The following is a 21,582-nucleotide window of genomic DNA, read 5'->3' on the forward strand; positions in this document are numbered from 1 at the left end:
CTTTGTTTGGGTTACATCCCTTTTGTATATACACTACTGTTAAAAAGATTGGGGTCACTTAGAAATGTCCTTGTTTTCCATGAAAACATACATGAAATGAGTTTGAATAGGAAATATAGCAAAATGCATAGGAAATGTAGGTTATAAATAATGATTTTTAATAGAAATAATAATTGTGTCCTTCAAACTTTGCTTTCGTCAAAGAATCCTCCATTTGCAGCAATTACAGCCTTGCAGACCTTTGGCATTCTAGTTGTCAATTTGTTGAGGTAATCTGAAGAGATTTCACCCCATGCTTCCTGAAGCACCTCCCATCACATTGCCTCCACCATGCTTGACAGATGGCATCAAGTACTCCTCCATCATCTTATAATTTGGTCTGCATCTCACAAATGTTATTCTTTGTGAACCGAACACCTCAAACTTCGATTCATCTATCCATAACACTTTTTTTCCAATCTTCCTCTGTCCAGTGTCTGTGTTCCTTTTCCCATCTTAATCTTTTCTTTTTATTGGCCAGTCTGATATATGGCTTTTTATTTGAAACTCTGCCTAGAAGGTCAGCATCCCGGAGTCACCTCTTCACTGTTGACGTTGAGACTGGTGTTTTGTGGGTACTATTTAAGGAAGCTGCAGTTGAGGACCTGTGAGGCGTCTGTTTCTCAAACTAGACACTCTAATGTATTTGTCCTCTTGCTCAGTTGTGCACCGGGGCCTCCCACTCCTCTTTCTATTCTGGTTAGAGCCAGTTTGTGCTGTTCTGTGAAGGGAGTAGTACACAGCGTTGTACGAGATCTTCAGTTTCTTATCAATTTCTCACATGGAATTGCCTTCATTTCTCAGAACAAGAACAGACTGACGAGTTTCAGAAGAAAGTTCTTTGTTTTTCGCCATTTTGATTCTGTAATCGAACCCACAATTGCTGATGCTCCAGATACTCAACTAGTCTCAAGAAGGCCCGTTTTATTGCTTCTTTAATCAGCACAACAGTTTTCAGCTGTGCTAACATAATTGTAAAAGGGTTTACTAATGATCAATTAGCCTTTTAAAATGATAAACTTGGATTAGCAAACACAACGTGCCATTGGATCACAGGACTGATGGTTGCTGATAATGGGCCTCTGTACGCCTATGTAGATATTCCATAAAAAATCAGCCGTTTCCAGCTACAATAGCCACAACATTAACAATGTCTACACTGTATTTCTGATCAATTTGATGTTATTTTAATGGACAAAAAAATTGCTTTTCTTTCGAAAACAAGGACATTTCTAAGTGACCCCAGACTTTTGAACGGTAGTGTATATAATGTTTGTGTTGGGTGGAGTAAATAAAACCCCTAATACGTATTCCTGCGCCTGTCTTCAAATCATTATATAACGTGACACACGCATGTTCACCCAACACACGGGCACACATGGAAAGTGGCCGCGGAACATTGCCTGCCCATTTCAAGGTGTAATTTGTAATACTGTCTGCAGTAAAACTCATCATACATAATTTACAGCTAGTCTACCTAACTGCACACAGGACAGTTATGGCAGCAGTGTTAATACCATATGTATATATATACAGTATATACAGTGCCTTTGGAAAGTATTCAGACCCCTTGACTTTTTCCACATTTTGTTACGTTACAGCCTTATTCTAAAATTGATTAAATTGTTTTTTCCCCTCATCAATACCCCATAATGACAAAGCAAAAATAGGTTTTTAGAAATGTTTGCAAATGTATTACGAATAAAAAACGGAAAAATAACATTTACATAAGTATTCAGACCCTTTACTCAGTACTTTGTTGAAGCACCTTTGGCAGCAATCACAGCCTTGAGTCTTCTTGGGTATGACGCTACAAGCTTGGAACACCTGTATTTCGGGAGTTTCTCCCATTTTCCCTGCAGATCCTCTCAAGCTCTGTCAGGTTGGATGGGAGAGTTGCTGCACAGCTATTTCAGGTCTCTCCAGAGATGTCCCGAAGCCACTCCTGCGTTGTCTTGGCTGTGTGCTTAGGGTCGTGGTCCCAGTCTGAGGTCCTCAGCGCTCTGGAGCAGGTTTTCATCAAGGATCTCTCTGTACTTTGCTCCGTTCATCTTTGCCTTGATCCTGACTAGTCTCCCTGCCGCTGAAAAACATCCTCACAACATGATGCTGCCACCACCATGCTTCACCGTAGGGATGGTGCCAGGTTTCCTCCAGATGTGACGCTTAGCATTCAGGTTTCATCAGACCAGAGAATCTTGTTTCTCATGGTCTGAGAGTCTTTAGGTGCCTTTTGGCAAACTCCAAGCGAGCTGTCATGTGCCTTTTACTGAGGAGTGGCTTCCTTCTGGCGACTCTACCAAAAAAAGGCCTGATTGGTGGAGTGCTGAAGAGATGGTTGTTCTTCTGGAAGGTTCTCCCATCTCCACAGAGGAACTCTAGAGCTCTGTCAGAGTGACCATCGGGTTCTTGGTCACCTCCCTGACCAAGGCCCTTCTCCCCCGATTGCTCAGTTTGGCCAGGCGGCCAGCTCTAGGAAGAGCGTTGGTGGTTCCAAACTTCTTCCATTTAAGAATGATGGAGGCCACTGTGTTCTTGGGGACCTTCAATGCTGCAGAAATTTTTTTGGTACCCTTCCCCAGATCTGTGCCTCGACACAATCCTGTCTCTGAGCTCTACAGACAATTCCTTCGACCTCATGGCTTGGTTTTTGCTCTGACATGCACTGTCATCTTTGGGACCTTATATAGAGAGGTGTGTGCCTTTCCAAATCATGTCCAATCAATTGAACTTACCACAGGTGGACTCCAATCAAGTTGTAGAAACATCTCAAGGATGATCAATTGTCACGCTTGTTGACAGATGAAGCGGACCAAGGCGCAGCGTGATAAGCGTACATTCTTTATTGAGTACACACACGAACCAAAACAATAAACCAAACGATACGTGAAGTCCTAGGTTATACACAAAACCTTATGGAACAAGATCCCACAAAATACTAGTGCCAAACAGGCTGCCTAAGTATGGTCCCCAATCAGAGACAACGAGCTACAGCTGTCTCTGATTGGGAACCACCCTGGCCAACATAGATATAAACGAACTAGAACAAAAGCATAGAAAATGTAACAGAAACTCCACACCCTGGCTCAACATTTAAGAGTCCCCCGAGCCAGGGCGTGACAGTACCCCCCCCAAAGGCGCGGACTGCGACCGCGCCACATCAACACAACGGGGTAGGGGCCGGGTGGGCATTCCGCCTCGGAGGCGGATCCGGCTCCGGGCGTGACCACCACTCTCTCTCTACCCCCCCGTAGCGCCCCTGGTCTGGTCTGGCCCCGCTGGCCGGAGCTGGACTGGACACCGGTGGAGCGGATTGCTCTGGCTCCGGTGTGGAGCAGCTGACCGGTGCCGGACCAGGCACCGGTGGAACAGGCACGGACCGTGCCGGACTGACGACGCGCACTACTGGCTTGGTGCGGGGAGCAGGAACAGGCCGGACCAGGCTGGCGACGCGCACCACTGGCTTGGTGCGGGGAGCAGGAACAGGCCGGACCGGGCTGGCGACGCGCACCACTGGCTTGGTGCGGGGAGCAGGAACAGGCCGGACCGGGCTGGCGACGCGCACCACAGGCTTGGTGCGAGGGACAGGAACAGGCCGGACCGGGCTGGCGACGCGCACCACAGGCTTGGTGCGAGGGACAGGAACAGGCCGGACCGGGCTGGCGACGCGCACCACTGGCTTGGTGCGGGGAGCAGGAACAGGCCGGACCGGGCTGGCGACGCGCACCACAGGCTTGGTGCGAGGGACAGGAACAAGCCGGACCGGGCTGGCGACGCGCACCACTGGCTTGGTGCGGGGAGCAGTAACGGGCCGGACCGGGCTAGCGACGCGCACCACTGGTTTGGTGCGAGGGACAGGAACAGGCCGGACCGGGCTGGCGACGCGCACCACAGGCTTGGTGCGAGGGACAGGAACAGGCCGGGCTGGACTGTGGAGACGGACTGGAGGTCTGGAGCGGAGAACTGACACAACCCGTCCTGGCTGAATGCCTATTTCCACACAATCTGTGTGAGGCATCAGCACAGGACGTACAGGGCTGTGCACTCGTACTGGCACTACAGCACGTGACACTGGCACAGGATATCCAGGACCGAGGAGGGGTACTGGAGGCCACGAACGTTGAGCCGGCACACTCCGTCCTGGCTGCATGCCCACCTTAGCACGACACGTGCGTGGTGCTAGCACAGGACGTACATGACTGTGCTAGCACAGGACGTACAGGACTGTGCCGGAACACTCGCGGCACAGTACGTGGCTCCGCATAACACGGAACCTGCCCAGTCTCACGCTGCCTAGCCTGAGTACGGGGAGTTGGCTCTGCTCTACCTCTAGGCTCCGCCAACCACCCTTCCAGCCCCCCAAACCTGGTGGCCTCCTCTCCTAGTCCGCCGATTCGTCCTGTAGCTGCCTCCAGCAGCCCCGTTGTCCACGCCGTGTGCCCCCCCCAAAAAAATTACTTGGGGTTGCCTCTCGCGTGTCCGTCGTCGGCACGGTTGGCGCCGTTTCTCCTCTCCTGCCTGGGCATTAACTTTTGCCCATGGCCCTCTGCCCGCGAATATGTCCTCCCAAGACCACAATTCGCCCACCTAGGACATCGCCAACTTCTCCTCCTGGGCACGCTGCTTGGTCCTCTGGTGGTGGGATCTTCTGTCACGCTCGTTGACAGATGAAGCGGACCAAGGCGCAGCGTGATAAGCGTACATTCTTTATTGAGTACACACACGAACCAAAACAATAAACCAAACGATACGTGAAGTCCTAGGTTATACACAAAACCTTACGGAACAAGATCCCACAAAATACTAGTGCCAAGCAGGCTGCCTAAGTATGGTCCCCAATCAGAGACAACGAGCTACAGCTGTCTCTGATTGGGAACCACCCTGGCCAACATAGATATAAACGAACTAGAACAAAAGCATAGAAAATGTAACAGAAACTCCACACCCTGGCTCAACATTTAAGAGTCCCCCGAGCCAGGGAGTGACATCAATGGAAACAGGATGCACCTGAGCTCAATTTCGAGTCTCATAGCAAAGGGTCTCAATACTTATGTAAATAAGGTATTTCTGTTTATTGTGTTTTATACATTTGCTCAATTTAAAAATTTAAAAAACTTTTCGCTTTGTCATTGCTGATGATTTTTTTATTGAATCCATTTTAGAATAAGGCTGTAACGTAACAAAATGTGGAAAAAGTAAAGGGGTCTGAATACTTTCCTAATGCACTGTATCTGTGGAGGCTGCTGAGGGGAGAACAGCTCATAATAATGGCCTGGAATGGCGCAAATGGAATGGCATCAAACACGTGTTTTTTTGATACCATTCCACAGATTCCGCTCCAGTCATTAGCACGAGCCCGTTCTCCACAATTAAGGTGCCACCAACCTCCTGTGGTATATATTGTACATGTACACATTCATCACATCAACGATCCATCGTGTATGTATGTTTTATTAGCAACATAGTTCAGGATTATATAAGTAAAAAAGTGTTAAAAGTGTTGTTTTGCTAGTTTTAATTAAACAAAAACACAATGTCCTGGCTTTTTCTTTTTACTGATGCACTTAATCATTTCATTACACACTACAATAAAAATATGTTTTGGCATTTGAAGTCTATTTATTGGATTGTCCCTGCTAATCGATAGAGTCCAAGTACAACCAAAAAATGACTCTATTCTCTATATAGCGCATGCCTTATAATAAGACTCTAAGAGCCCTGGTCATAAGTTGTGCACTAAATAGGGAATATTTTTTGTCCTCCTAATGAAGTCCAATTGGCTGTGGATACAGCCAGGTTATACGTCATGATATCATAAACTGCCTGGATATATTTAGTCATATCAACATTTGTCCTCTCTACCCTGCTTCAAAGACACTGCTAATCAGAGTAAATTACTGAAAGAAGTGAGAAGAATGCGTCGGCATATCGGCCTAACCATCTGTCTGTTTGTCATGTGACCATATGGCACTAGTGCTCAATACGTATATGCACTGAGATATGGTGGCGGATAAGTCATTTGTGGGACACAAGGACATTGCAGAGTTGACGATTGACAAGAAACAAGATTTATCAAGAGCGCCTGTGACTTGTTTTTATATACAGTAGTGAGCTGTTAAGTTTTGTTTTGATGGGAGGTTTATCAAAGTTTACACTAGCCATTTGGTCACACTTCATAAGATAACTCTTGTAAATAAGAAAGAGAGGCATATTGAATGTTCAAACTGAAAATTATTCAGTGATTGCAAAGTTTTAGCACATCCTCTCTATCGAATGCAATTCTCTCACTGAATAATCATTATCTCAAATTGAATCAAGAAAGAGCACTACCCCTGATATTTTGACCACAAAGTATCATCATACCTACCAATCTTAATTTTATGTTGAGAGACTTTCGGAGTTAATTAGGATAATTAATTTAGATCTATCTTGACCTACTGTAAGAAGCCCCCCTCCTCTTAGGGAACACAACAGCAGTGCCCAGTATAAAACTGTTTAGACTGCTAGATTAGAAAAACAAGATACATAAAATCCTGCTTTAAAGAATCCAAGGTCCAAGCACTCAGGTGGGTTTGAAAGTGAAAAGTGTCTGTGTTTTTACATGCTCTATGTCCATTAAATAAGCCTTAAATATAAAAAGCATATAGCATATAGAAAAACACCTACCGTGTTTTAGCATAGAGCCTTAATCAGGGTGACAGCGTTTCCCAAACTGGTGCACATTTAGGGGTGCAATTTTTTTTATTTCTTCCCTTGCACTACACAGCTGATTTAAATAGTCAAAGCTTGATGATAAGTTCATCATTTGAATCAGTTGTGTAGTGTTAGCGCAAAAAACGTGCACCCCTTGGGGTCCCCAGGACCAAGTTTGGTGTAAGACAACTACATACCCAGTACCATAATTAACCCTCTACGCCATCAGCTGTTTTTAACCATAAAGTAAAAGCTGCTTCTATACAGATCTGTCTGTGCTGTGTAAACAACTCCAACTACAGCCCAAAAAGGTTTACATGATAGCACGAACAGATCTGCCACCAGTTATTACTCAAACAGCATGCTTAGCTTAATAAAAAACTAAAAACTAAACAGATCAATAAACATCTTGTGTCACATCTTAAATCAGGGATGAGCAACGCCAGTCCTTGGGGGCCTGATTGGTTTTACTCATTTGCCCCAGCACCAGCTAACCTGACTCCAGGTAGCCTATTGGTTAAGAGCATTGGGTCAGTAACCGAAAAGTTGCTGGTTTGAATCGCTGAGCTGACTAGGTGAAAAATCTGTTGCTGTGTCCTTCTACAAGGCACTTAACCCTAATTGATTCTATAATTCACTCTGGATAAGAGTGTCTGCTAGAATGTAATCAACTAATAATGGCCTTTAGTTTAAAATGCAATTTGTTTAATCAGCTGTGTTAGCTAGGTATGGGGAGAAAGTGTGACTCCCCTCCGACCCCTGAAGACTGGAGTTACCCATCCCTGATCTAAATATCTAACAGATCGGTCTATAGGAAGTATTTTGGTTGTCTCTTGGTGTCTTGACTAATTATTTTAAATGTAATATAATATTGTCTTTGTGTTGACTTGTCTCTGAGTAGCTGCTGCATGATCTACAGCTAATGGGGATCCTAATAAACTAAGTAAACAGTACTCTGAAGGGAGACATGGGTATCCTGGGGGGCATTGATCAGGCCGGTCAGTGCCCAGGGTGGAATCACAGTCACACAAGTGACACGATCCGGCATAAATGATATCAGCTGTGTTTAATTGATGAGATAATAATGTCTACACATTTTAGGAAAAACTAACAAGAGGTGAATGCTTCATTAATGACGGGAGAGACAGGAAGGGAGATAGAGAGAGAGAGCTGGGAGAGGGAGCGAAAGAGAGAGAGAGAGAGAGAGAGAGAGAGAGAGAGAGAGAGAGAGGGAGAGGGGAGAGGGGAGAGGGAGATGGAAGACTTGCTGGTCTCCCAATATGATCCAGCAAGACAATAATTATGCCTTGAAGTAGTTGTCCATTGCCATATCAACTAATTTCAGTACCTAATTACGTATAATTAAACTGTCTGCCTGAAATACTAGAACATTTTCTTCATTTCATTGTTCGCACGGCTGGATAGCACAACCTGAGGATGGCTCTGATGGATGACTGTAGGGCGTGATAGGGAAGATGCTTTAAATGTTACAGACACAGTATAATTTAACTTTGTACTGTGCTATGTTTACTGATCTGCAAAGTGGGTCATCCTAACCACTCCGGAGGCCTCACAGAGGTCTGGGATGGGATTGGTTGATCAATGTCTGTGTCAAAATCAAAATGAACCACGATTGGTTGATGAATGTGTGTGTGTGTGTGTCACAAAAAAGGACCAGGCACACAGGTGGCCCAGCTACGTCTAACAACCTGTCTGCTTGTCACACCGACCCTCCCCTGTGGTAACACTGACTGATCAAACCTCAGCATGTCTCTGATCCACTGTTGAACATCATGAACATTACACAGAATCACAAATTATCTTTCAAATCAATCTCCCAGCCAAACCAAGCCAACAAAATGTCCGTCAGTTGAAAATGACAAAGTACTCTGACATTTCCATGAGGGCTCCATATCTATATTCTCAATTAATTTTGGGACCCAGGAGCCATGCTCTGCGTCCCAAATAGCAGCCTATTCCCCATATAGTTTACTTCTTTTGACCAGCCCCCTATGGGCCCTTGTCAAAAGTAGTGCACTAAATAAGGAATAGGGTGCCATTTGGGACACAGGAGCCATGCAGGCAGTTGCCATGCAGGCAGTTGCCAGGGGTGCTAACTGACCTTTGCAGACGGGGCGGTGGTCACTCCAGGCAGCGAACACCTCGGCCACCCTCTGACAGCTGATGGTCTTGGAGCCCTGGAGCACGTGGTCCTCATTACAGAGGAACTGGACGGTGGCCCCAATGCTGTTGTTGGGAGAGAGGGAACACGCACACGCAAACACACATATACAGGCACACACGGGCGCACACACGCACACACACACACAGGAGTGTTACTACATGACATAGAAACACATGAACTATAGGCCTATCTGTGAACATTAAACAGTAATAAAACACAGATTCCCACTAGGACCATGTGATATTGGAATATAGGGTTTTTTAACACAAGAAAGCCAAATACTGTAAATGAACTGAAAGTATTGATGTACCGCTAACATGTGTTATTGAACTACAAAAATCTTATACCTCAAAATACATCTGCAAGTAATCTCATCTTTGATTTTCCTACACTGTAAAAAAAAAAGCCTGGTTTGAAAGACCTTCGATTTGTTTGAAACTCGGGGCTCGGTTGAGATAATCTGATATCATTCAGATGAAATGGTTCCAGAAACTATTCACCCTGTTCAGATGAACACAAACATGATCCAAAGGGGAAAATTGTGACTCACACTCACACTGATATTCTGAAATGGGCATTTTTCCCACTACACATTACAATAAGCCATAACATAAAGGGTACAAAGTAATTGTTTTCTCGTTGGCATCTCTTAGCTCTTTTCAAATAGAATACCATCTCCACTGCCATCATCACAGTTAAAATCATCAGGGCCCGTATTTATAAAGAGTCTCAGAGTAGGAGAGCTGATCTAGGATCAGGTAACTCATGTCCATTCATTATTATCTAAAAGGCTAATCTGATCCGAGATCAGTTCTCCTACCCTAAGACACGTTATGAATACAGGCTCTGAGCTAAATATTGACCTTATAGGTTTTGCACACATTAAGCTGCTGCTGTCAATATTCCACAGTGAAGTGGTGTGTGTCACGCTCATGAAACTGCACTCATAATGATACCAGAGTACCTTCAGTCTATAATCAATGTCCAGTGCCCTTCCACTCTTAGTGACAGGATATATGGCCCTCTGAGAATAGTCCTGTTAACAGCTGCAGGCTGCAGCTTCTTTTCTTTTGAAGGACCAATTACATTTTACATTTTAGTCATTTAGCAGACGCTCTTATCCAGAGCGACTTACAGTTAGTGAGTGCATACATTTTCATACCAATCATCTTTGTTTTAACTTCATCTGCTTCATCTATGCTGGGCATATAAATATCTCATAAATAACATAGTATTTGTTTTATTTTTGTATTGTTCTTTATAGTTGTGGTGGGAAAAAAACTATGATCAATATGTTCTCCAACACATTGCAACATGCAAGCCACATGAGAGGTGCCTAGGGTTGCAAAATTCCTGTAACTTTCCCCAAATTCCCAGGTTTTGCAGCAATCCCGAGTAGAGGAGATTTCCTGCTTATTCCCTTCTGATTCCAGGAATTTTCCAACTGGGATTTCTGGGAATCCTGGAAATGTTGAGAAAGTTACAGGAATTTTGCAACCCTAGAGGTGCCTTGCCACAGGCTTTGCAAATCCAGTGTCCTGCCTCTCCGGGCCCAGTGGGTGCTATGTTAGTAAGGGTCCATTCTTCACCCCAACATGACCTACCTAAAGTTGGAGCCCACCCTCTTGCCGTTCTCTGGTTCCCCCGGGTCGGGACAGGAGTTGGACGCCTGCTTGATGCCCCCCTCATTCACTGCACAGGGGAGATAAGAGCAGAGCATTATGATACATACAGGAGAGCAGCCAGCGAGGGCCAGAGAGAGAGGACAAAGGCTCTCATGCTGGCCCTGTGTCTCTGTTCTTACACAATAGACACCACACCAACACTCAGCATGTACAGGGTCTTAGGTACACAGCAAGATGGAGGGGGGAGATGGGACAGCTACCACACCAACACTCAGCATGTACAGGGTCAAGATGGTGGAGGAGCAACAGGATCTCATAGTTTCCCTTCGAAATTCGACATATTATGGACAAATGTCTATTTTTGATGCATTCATTCTGCATGGTTACAGAAACAACACAAAGGTTAAAAGTTTAATCATTAATTCCGAGTGGTTAAGTTTAGGGCTAGGTTTGGGGTAGTCTTAAAACAAAATAATAAAAAACGATGCACTATTAACATCAAGTATCATTGCGTATTCTCACGACTTGCTAGAGCATTGTGAACTGCGGTGGCGCAGTGGTCTAAACAGTGCCCTCTTACTCTGAGCATCATGAGTTTGCGCCCAGTGCTGGGCAATCTATCGAAGTTGTCAAAACCTTTTCAAACGTCCGAAATCGAAGTCTATTTCAAGTGATCAGGCTGGGAGGACAGAAGACTTACATGGACCATTTAGATTCTAGAATATGGCACTGGTTTCATCTCTAAATGGCACTACGTAATACCATGGTAATTATAGTAATATATTCAGGCCCTACGCTCGTCACATACTTCATTTCACATGTCAAACTTGTAATATTCATTTAGCATAAAAGGGCATGATAGCTCAAATGAATGTAGGGCAGTCTATACATATAGATACTGTTGGGCTGTATGGATGAATAAGGTGAAGCTTCTTCACTTCGCTGACCAGTGGCCAGTGACCAATAAACTCCATGATATGTGTTGAGTACTTTGAAGCTGGACGTGCTCGTGGAAACCAGTGATAGAGCAGCGTCAACCTTAGCGATCCTAATGCTAACGCGTCACATCTCATCCAGGGGGCATGTTTAATATTCTTACTTTTATGTTTTTTCTTCACTGAGCTTGAAGACTGTTGTGGTGGTGTGGTGGGCACGGGCCTTGTGGATGACATGATTGTGATTCATTTGGATCACTTTCCATCTGAGGCAGAGAGTGGCGTGTCAGTTTTCATTTTCCCTGTGACTAAGCCCCACTCACACCATGGTCATTAACATTATCCACAAACCATGGTCTGACTGGAGGGAGGAGGGGAGGGGAGGGGAGGGAGGGGAGGAGGAGGAGAGGGGAAGGAGAGAGGAGAGGAGATGAGAGAGGGATGAGAGAGGAGGGCTAGTGTCTACACCAAGCTAATTACAGACCAACGCTGTGGACCACATCTGACCATGCATCTCAATGCTTTAGAGGTGTTTATGACTGTCAAAAGCCAGCTGCAGCAGCCCATTGTTTGCTGTACCAAATACCTGTCTTTTCAGGAGAAAATAACAGATTTAAATGCTTGTCAGAGGCCAGACTTTGGTCCGGAAGGGTTAAAGGTATTTTGTAATATTTTTGAAATTCTGGTAAATATATAAACCACAGTCAAAATGAACTAGCATTTTGTGTGGCTAGCTAGGCACCTCTTTCTAAGAGACGTGTACTTCCAACACAGTGCTATCTCTGTCAATCGAAAACTATACCCATTTACATCTATTCCGTGTTTCCAAAATAGCTCTGTGGCGTAAAGACAAGCACACTCAAGTCTTGCCACATTTACACTTCCTAACAGGAACACAGTCTTCTATGCTGTTCTTCCAGCCGTTCTGTCCTTTCTATCTCCAACTGCACAGATGGTGTCTATTACTATTGATGTGTCGTGTGGCATGACATGAACACTCAGCTGAGTGCTGTTTATTCGATCCACCAGTCCTAGCTCCATCTCTTGGTCTTGTTTACCGGCTGCCTAATGGAGGATGCCAGTACATAAGGTCAGATAGAAAATAGCTAGCTTGCATAATGCATAATGCTAGGCTGGCTGGATGGGGAATTAGAAGGCTGATGATCAGTGGCTGGGTGTACCACACAATGGCTTGCGTCACAAATAGCATCCTATTCCTGCTTTTGACCGGAGCCCTATTGGCCCTGATCAAAAGGAATGCACTACATAGGGAATATGGGTTCATTTCGGACGTATCCAATATCCTGATTCCTGATTCCTATTTAATTTCCGCTGGGTTTAGTATGAGGTGCTGAAGATGAAGACAGGAACCAATAGGACAGCAGACAGAGCGGAGGGAGCACACAAGTATTTAATAGATGGAAGATCCATGGCACTTTAACGTTTAGGGACTGTAATGAAATTGACTGGAGCTCAGTGTCTTCCAATACAATAATACTATCTCAAAATCTCGGCGGGGAAGGAGTTACAAAATGTGTCTTTGGAAATACAGTAAGGCTTAACTTGAGAAATTGTGAAAAGGATCTTATACACCATATATTTTGTATATATATTTTAAGGGATTTTTCCGATTTTATTGAACAGATAGTGAGCCAGGATGACAGTGGGCAAAGATAGAGAGAGATTATGTTAAAGGAAGTAGACCAGATTGACAGTGCGGAAAGATAGAGCGAGATTGTGTTAAAGGGCAGTAGGCCAGATTGATAGTGGGGAAAGATAGAGAGAGATGATGTTGAAGGGAAGTAGGCCAGATTGATAGTGGGGAAAGATAGAGATAGATTATATTGAAGGGAAGTAGGACAGATTGATAGTGGGGAAGATAGAGAGAGATTATGTTAAAGGACAAGATAGGCCGTATTCAAACCTATGTACCGACACTGTAGATATGTTCCGGAAGGTAACGCATTACCGCTAGAACAACCAGGCCACACAATAAGGTAATTTTTTATATACACTGCTCAAAAAAATAAAGGGAACACTTAAACAACACAATGTAACTCCAAGTCAATCACACTTCTGTGAAATCAAACTGTCCACTTAGGAAGCAACACTGATTGACAATACATTTCACATGCTGTTGTGCAAATGGAATAGACAACAGGTGGAAATTATAGGCAAATAGCAAGACACCCCCAATAAAGAAGTGGTTCTACAGGTGGTGACCACAGACCACTTCTCAGTTCCTATGCTTCCTGGCTGATGTTTTGGTCACTTTTGAATGCTGGCGGTGCTTTCACTCTAGTGGTAGCATGAGACGGAGTCTACAACCCACACAAGTGGCTCAGGTAGTGCAGCTCATCCAGGATGGCACATCAATGCGAGCTGTGGCAAGAAGGTTTGCTGTGTCTGTCAGCGTTGTGTCCAGAGCATGGAGGCGCTACCAGGAGACAGGCCAGTACATCAGGAGACGTGGAGGAGGCCGTAGGAGGGCAACAACCCAGCAGCAGGACCGCTACCTCCGCCTTTGTGCAAGGAGGAGCAGGAGGAGCACTGCCAGAGCCCTGCAAAATGACCTCCAGCAGGCCACAAATGTGCATGTGTCTGCTCAAATGGTCAGAAACAGACTCCATGAGGGTGGTATGAGGGCCAAACGTCCACAGGTGGGGGTTGTGCTTACAGAACAACACAGTGCAGGACGTTTGGCATTTGCCAGAGAACACCAAGATTGGCAAATTCGCCACTGGCGCCCTGTGCTCTTCACAGATGAAAGCAGGTTCACACTGAGCACATGTGACAGACGTGACAGAGTCTGGAGACGCCGTGGAGAACGTTCTGCTGCCTGCAACATCCTCCAGCATGACCGGTTTGGCGGTGGGTCAATCATGGTGTGGGGTGGCATTTCTTTGGGGGGCCGCACAGCCCTCCATGTGCTCGCCAGAGGTAGCGTGACTGCCATTAGGTACCGAGATGAGATCCTCAGACCCCTTGTGAGACTATATGCTGGTGCGGTTGGCCCTGGGTTCCTCCTAATGCAAGACAATGCTAGACCTCATGTGGCAGGAGTGTGTCAGCAGTTCCTGCAAGAGGAAGGCATTGATGCTATGGACTGGCCCGCCCGTTCCCCAGACCTGAATCCAATTGAGCACATCTGGGACATCATGTCTCGCTCCACCCACCAACGCCACGTTGCACCACAGACTGTCCAGGAGTTGGCGGATGCTTTAGTCCAGGTCTGGGAGGAGATCCCTCAGGAGACCATCCGCCACCTCATCAGGAGCATGCCCAGGCATTGTAGGGAGGTCATACAGGCACGTGGAGGCCACACACACTACTGAGCCTCATTTTTACTTGTTTTAAGGACATTACATCGAAGTTGGATCAGCCTGTAGTGTGGTTTTCCACTTTAATTTTGAGGGTGACTCCAAATCCAGACCTCCATGGGTTGATAAATTTGATTTCCATTGATAATTTTTGTGTGATTTTGTTGTCAGCACATTCAACTATGTAAAGAAAAAAGTATTTAATAAGATTATTTCATTCATTCAGATCTAGGATGTGTTGTTTAAGTGTTCCCTTTATTTTTTTGAGCAGTGTAGTATATCCCCTTGTGACCGACAAAACAAGAGACAGCAATTTTGAAATGTAGGAATATGCAATGAGCCGCACAGAACAATAATTATTTGATAGAATATGCATCACCGGAAAACAATGTTTCTCCCTGCTGAATGAGTGAATGTGGCTTTACCGGCTTTCTGAAGTAGAATATTGTCACGACTTCCGCCGAGGCTGCCTCCCCTCCTTGTTTGGGCAGGCTTCGGCGTTCGTCGTCACTGGCTTACTAACCACTGCCGCCCCAATTATCATCATCACATTTGTCTTGTCTTGTCAATCACACACACCTAGTTCTAATCCCCTCATTAGTCCGTGTATAAGTGTTCTCTCTGCCCCCTTGTCCTTGTGGGTGATTGTTTGAATGTGAGAGTAGTGTAGCTCGGTGGAGCTACTCGTACCATTTTGTTGCCAGGGTAGATATTTCCCCTGTGCCTATGTATTGTATGGAGATACCGTTACAGTGTATTGCCAGGGTAGATAGTTTCCCCTGTGCCTGTTTCGTTTATCGCTATTCTAGCGTATTTTAAGTAACGAAGGAATAAACTGTATTCGGTGATTACCCTCCTGCGCCTGACTCCTTCCATCACACTCATCACAGAATCACCCACCCGCTATGGAGTTAGCGGGAGAAGAGCGCATGCCTGGAGTCGTGGCACGAGTCCAGGAGCATTCCACGATGCTGGCCAGCTTGGGGGAAGCGATGGATCGGGTTCTTCAGGTCGTCCAACGCCTGGAGAGGAGAGGACCCGATCTGTCGAGACCAGCTCGCCAAACGGATCCAGCCACCTACACCCCAGCAACAGGAGGGATCCAGATATCCCGACCACGGGCGTTCGATGTGACGGCGGCGCTCTGCCAAGGATTCATCCTCCAACTGGAGCTTTACTTCTCCAGCATCAGGAGAGGGAGAAGGTGTCCGTCCTCGTTTCCTGCCTCTGTGGGAAAGCCCTGGAGTGGGCCAATGCGGTGTGGAACGAAGGAGGAGCCGCGTTGGAGGAGTTCGCTCGCCTTTTTCGGGCGGTCTTCGATCACCCGCCCGAGGGTCGAGAGGCGGGCGAGCGGCTGGTCCACCTAAGGCAGGGGACGAGGACCGCGCAGGACTTCGCGTTGGAGTTTCGGACTCTGGCAGCGGGGTCCAGGTGGAACGAGTAGGCCCTGATCGACCATTTCCGGTGCCATCTGCGGGAGGACGTCCGATGGGAGCTAGCCTGCCGGGACACCATGTTGTCCTTTATGAAACTGGTGGACATGGCCATTCGTTTGGACAACCTGCTGGCAGCCAGAGGACGTCCTGGTAGGGGTCTGCCCGTTTCCACCCCGGATGACTCGGATCCCGAGCTGCTGGAGCTGGGTGGAGCCGCCGTCCAAGAGAGCGGAGGAAGACAGCGACAGTGCCACTCTGGTGGCACGAAGGGACAGTACACCACACGTCGTAGTCAATGTTCTTTTGGGCCTGGAGGCGGAAGGCAGGGCACTCTCGCATCACCCCAAGTATCGAACACCCACACTTATTCAGAGCCCTCTGCTGCGCACTGTACCCTACCTATCCACTTTCCCGATCACATGGTAGTTCCCCAGTGTAAGACACTAGTCGATTCAGGCACAGCTGGGAACTTTATGGACAGGGCATTCGCACGCCGTCAAGGCATTTCATTGGTTCCCCTATCCATTCCACTCCCCATCCGAGCACTTGATAGTCGACCATTAGGGTCCGGGTTTGTAACGGAAGTCACTATACCAGTCACCATGATCACCCAGGAGACACATTGTGAGCAGGTAATTTTTTCCATTATTGAGTCTCCTGCTTTCCCTGTGGTATTAGGTTAATCTTGGCTAGCACTCCACAACCCCACCTTCTCATGGCCACAGAGGGCTCTCACAGGGTGGTCGCGAGAGTGTCAGGGTAGGTGTCTAGGTGTTTCCATTGGTGCAACCACGGTGGAAAGTCCAGACGGTACCTCCACCGTGCACATTCCCCCTGAATACCTCTATTTGGTGCACACGTTTTCCAAGACGCGTGCGACTAAATTACCACCTCATCGGGCGGGGGATTGCGCGATAAACCTTCGGGTAGACGTGGACCTCCCAGGAGTCATGTGTACCCCCTGTCACAGGCTGAAACGGAGGCTATGGAAACATACGTCACCGAGTCCCTGGGCCAGGGGTATATACGTCCCTCCACTTCACCCGCCTCCTTGAATTTCTTCTTTGTGAAGAAGAAAGACGGCGGTCTGCGCCCGTGCATTGATTATTGATCACTGAACAAGGAGACGATTAGATTTAGTTATCCTCTCCCCCTCATTCCTTCAGTGATTGAGTCAATGCATGGGGCGCGCTTCTTCACTAAGCTAGATCTCAGGAGTGCATACAACCTGGTGCGTGTTCGGGAGAGGGATGAGTGGAAGACAGCATTCAGCACAACCAAGGGGCATTATGAATACCTGGTGATGCCCTACGGTTTGATGAATGCTCCATCCGTCTTCCAGTCCTTTGTGAACGAGGTGTTTCGGGACATGCTTGGTCACGGTGTGGTGGTCTACATCGATGACATCCTGGTGTATTACGCTACGCGCGCCGAGCATGTGTCCCTGGTTCGCAAAGTGCTGGCCCGACTGTTGGAGAATGACCTTTATGCCAAGGCAGAGAAGTGTATGTTTTTCTAGCAGTCCGTCTCCTTCCTCGGATACCGCATTACCACCTCAGGTGTGGAGATGGAGGGAGATCGCATTTCAGCCATGCGTAATTGGCCGACTCCAACCACGGTTAAGGAGGTGCAGTGCTTCCTTGGCTTTGCCAACTACTATCGGAGGTTTGGCAAGGTTGCAGCTCCCATTACATCCCTGTTGAAGGGTGGGCCGTCCCGGCTCCGCTGGTCTGCTGAGGCTGACCTGGCCTTCTGGAGACTGCGGGGTCTGTTCACCTCAGCCCTGGTACTGGCCCACCCCGATCCATTACTACCGTCCGTAGTGGAGGTGGATGTGTCCGAGGTAGGGATAGGTGCTGTCCTGTCCCAACGCTCGGGCACGCCGGAGTACATCCGGGCAGCGAGGAGGCTGAATCCTCGCCAGTCCAGATGGGCCCTATTCTTCACCCGGTTTGATTTTACACTGTCATACATTCCGGGTACGAAGTACGTGAAGGCAGACGCACTGTCCCGGCTGTATGACACAGAGGAGAGGCCCAGAGACAACACCCCCATACTCCCGGCCTCCTGCATTGTGGTGCCGGTAGTATGGGCGATGGACGGATATAGAGCAGGCATTACGCACAGATCCATCTCCACCTCAGTGTCCAGCTGGGCTGAGGTACGTGCCTGCTCTTATCCGTGATCGTCTGATCTTCTGTGCACACACATCACCCTCCTCTGGTCACCCAGGTATCGGTCGTACAGTGCGCTGCTTGTTCGGTAAGTTCTGGTGGCCTACCTTGGCTAAGGATGTGAGGGAGTATGTCTCCTCCTGCGCCCAGAGTAAGGCACCTAGGCACCTCCCAGCGGGTAAGTTACAACCTTTACCAGTTCCACAACGACCATGTTCTCTCCTTAGTATTGATCTTTTGACTGATCTTCCCCTCTCCCAAGGTAACACCACCATCCTGGTCATTGTGGACCGCTTTTCCAAGTCCTGCCGCCTCCTTCCTCTGCCCGGTCTCCCCACGGCCCTTCAGACTGCGGAGGCCCTGTTAACTCCCGTCTTCCGGCACTACGGGGTGCCAGAGGATATAGTGTCCGACCGAGGTCCCCAGTTCACATCCAAGGTTTGGAAGGCGTTCATGGAACGTCTGGGGTTCTCGGTCAGCCTGACCTCTGGGTTCCACCCTGAGTCAAATGGGCAGGTGGAACGGGTAAATCAGGATGTGGGTAGGTTCCTGCGGTCCTACTGCCAGGACCGGCCGGGGGAGTGGTCGGTATTCTTGCTATGGGCAGAATATGCCCAGAACTCTCTCCGCCACTCCTCTACTAACCTAACACCATTCCAATGTGTTTTAGGTTACCAACCGTCGCACCAGAGCCAGACCGAGGCTCCTGCGGTGGATGACTGGACGCTGCCCACGTTCACCTCCAGCGCGCCGTGCGTCGTCAGAAGGCGAACGCTGACCGTCACCGCAGTGAGGCCCGGTCTTCGTACCAGGGGATCAGGTCTGGCTCTCGACCCGGAATCTGCCCCTCCGCCTGCCCTGCTGGAAGCTGAGCCCGCAGTTTGTGGGGCCGTTCAAAGTCCTGAAGAGAATCAACGAGGTCACGTATAGGTTGTTACTTCCCCCTGATTACCGTTTTAACCCCTCGTTTCATGTGTCTCTCCTCAGGCCGGTGGTGGTTGGTCCGCTCCAGGAGTCTGAGGTGCAGAAGGTTCCTCCACCTCCTCTGGACATCAAGGGGGCCCCGGCGTACTCTGTCCATTCCATCCTGGATTCGAGGCGTCGGGTGGGTGGCGTTCAGTACCTCATGGAGTGGGAGGGGTACGGTCCGGAGGAACGGTGCTGGGTCCGGTAAGGGATATCCTCGATCCCTCCCTGTTGCGGGATTTCCACCGTCGCCATCCGGCTCGCCCTGCTCCACGTCCTCCTGGCCGTCCCCGGGTCGGCACGCTGCTGGAGCTGCGCGTCAAGGGGGGGGGGGGGGGGTACTGTCACGACTTTCGCAGAGGCTGCCTCCCATCCTTGTTTGGGCAGGCTTCGGCGTTCGTCGTCACCGGCCTACTAACCACTGCCGCCCCAATTATCATCATCACATTTGTCTTGTCTTGTCAATCACACACACCTGGTTCTAATCCCCTCATTAGTCCGTGTATAAGTGTTCTCTCTGCCCCCTTGTCCTTGTGGGTGATTGTTTGAATGTGAGAGTAGTGTAGCTACTCGTACCATTTGTTGCCAGGGTAGATATTTCCCCTGTGCCTATGTATTGTATGGAGATACCGTTACAGTGTATTGCCAGGGTAGATAGTTTCCCCTGTGCCTGTTTCGTTTGTCGCTATTCCAGCGTGTTTTGTGTAACGAAGGAATAAACTCTGTATTCAGTGAATACCCTCCTGCGCCTGACTCCTTCCATCACACTCATCACAAATATGCTAAGATACGACATTATACAGACATTGTAAAGACTTTTATACATTTCAAACATCAATATGCCTCTATCAGAGGTCAAATGTCATATTATTAATGTTATTTCATGTTGAAAGATTCTTCACATGTTCACAGAAGTCAGATGGGCGTGAGCATATGTTATATATTCATTAGTGTGTAGGCGTATTGGATTATTTTATGTACAGTATCTCACAAAAGTGAGTACACCCCTCACATTTTTGTAAATATTTGAGTATATCTTTTCATGTGACAACACTGAAGAAATGACACTTTGCTACAATGTAAAGTAGTGAGTGTACAGCTTGTATAACAGTGTAAATTTGCTGTCCCCTCAAAATAACTAAACACACAGCTATTAATGTCTAAACCGCTGGCAACAAATGTGAGTACACCTCTAAGTGAAAATGTCCAAATTGGGCCCAATTAGCCATTTTCCCTCCCCGGTGTCATGTGACTCGTTAGTGTTACAAGGTCTCAGGTGTGAATGGGGAGCAGGTGTGTTAAATTTGGTGTCACACTCCCTCATACTGGTCACTGGAAGTTCAACATGGCACCTCATGGCAAAGAACTCTATGAGGATCTGAAAAAAATAATTGTTGCTCTACATAAAGATGGCCTGGGCTATAAGAAGATTGCCAAGACCCTGAAACTGAGCTGCAGCACGGTGTCCAAGACCATACAGCGGTTTAACAGGACAGGTTCCACTCAGAACAAGCCTCGCCATAGTCAACCAAAGAAGTTGAGTGCACGTGCTCAGCGTCATATCTAGAGGTTGTCTTTGGGAAATGGACGTATGAGTGCTGCCAGCATTGCTGCAGAGGTTGAAGGGGAGGGGGTAAGCGTGTCAGTGCTCAGACCATACGCCGCACACTGCATCAAATTGGTCTGCATGGCTGTCGTCCCAGAAGGAAGCCTCTTCTAAAGATGATGCACAAGAAAGCCCGCAAACAGTTTGCTGAAGACAAGCAGACTAAGGACATGGATTACTGGAACCATGTCCTGTGGTCTGATGAGACCAAGATAAACTTATTTGGTTCAGATGGTGTCAAGCGTGTGTGGCGGCAACCAGGTGAGAAGTACAAAGACAAGTGTGTCTTGCCTACAGTCAAGCATGGTGGTGGGAGTGTCATGGTCTGGGGCGGCATGAGTGCTGCCGGCACTGGGAGCTACAGTTCATTGAGGGAACCATGAATGCTAACATGTACTGTGACATATTGAAGCAGAGCATGATCCCCTCCCTTCGGAGACTGGGCCGCAGGGCAGTATTCCAACATGATAACGACCCCAAACACACCTCCAAGACTACCACTGCCTTGCTAAAGAAGCTGAGGGTAAAGGTGATGGACTGGCCAAGCATGTCTCCAGACCTAAACCCTATTGAGCATCTGTGGGGCATCCTCAAACGGAAGGT

General features: G+C 47.6%; 1 protein-coding gene across 1 annotated transcript in view; it reads right to left on the reverse strand.

The window, feature by feature from the left end:
* Positions 1-21,582, reverse strand: part of LOC311132780 (CUB and sushi domain-containing protein 3-like) — a gene marked incomplete at its 3' end in the record, with an annotated part of 471,294 nt that overhangs the window by 301,680 nt on the left and 148,032 nt on the right. Inside the window, 2 exon segments of the mRNA XM_084166101.1 lie at positions 8,855-8,979; positions 10,522-10,609. Of these exon segments, the coding sequence (XP_084022227.1) occupies positions 8,855-8,979; positions 10,522-10,609 (213 nt within the window).

The sequence above is a fragment of the Coregonus lavaretus genome (genome assembly GCF_964263955.1).
Source record: "Coregonus lavaretus genome assembly, chromosome: 7".
In the NCBI taxonomy this organism is placed as follows: domain Eukaryota; kingdom Metazoa; phylum Chordata; class Actinopteri; order Salmoniformes; family Salmonidae; genus Coregonus; species Coregonus lavaretus.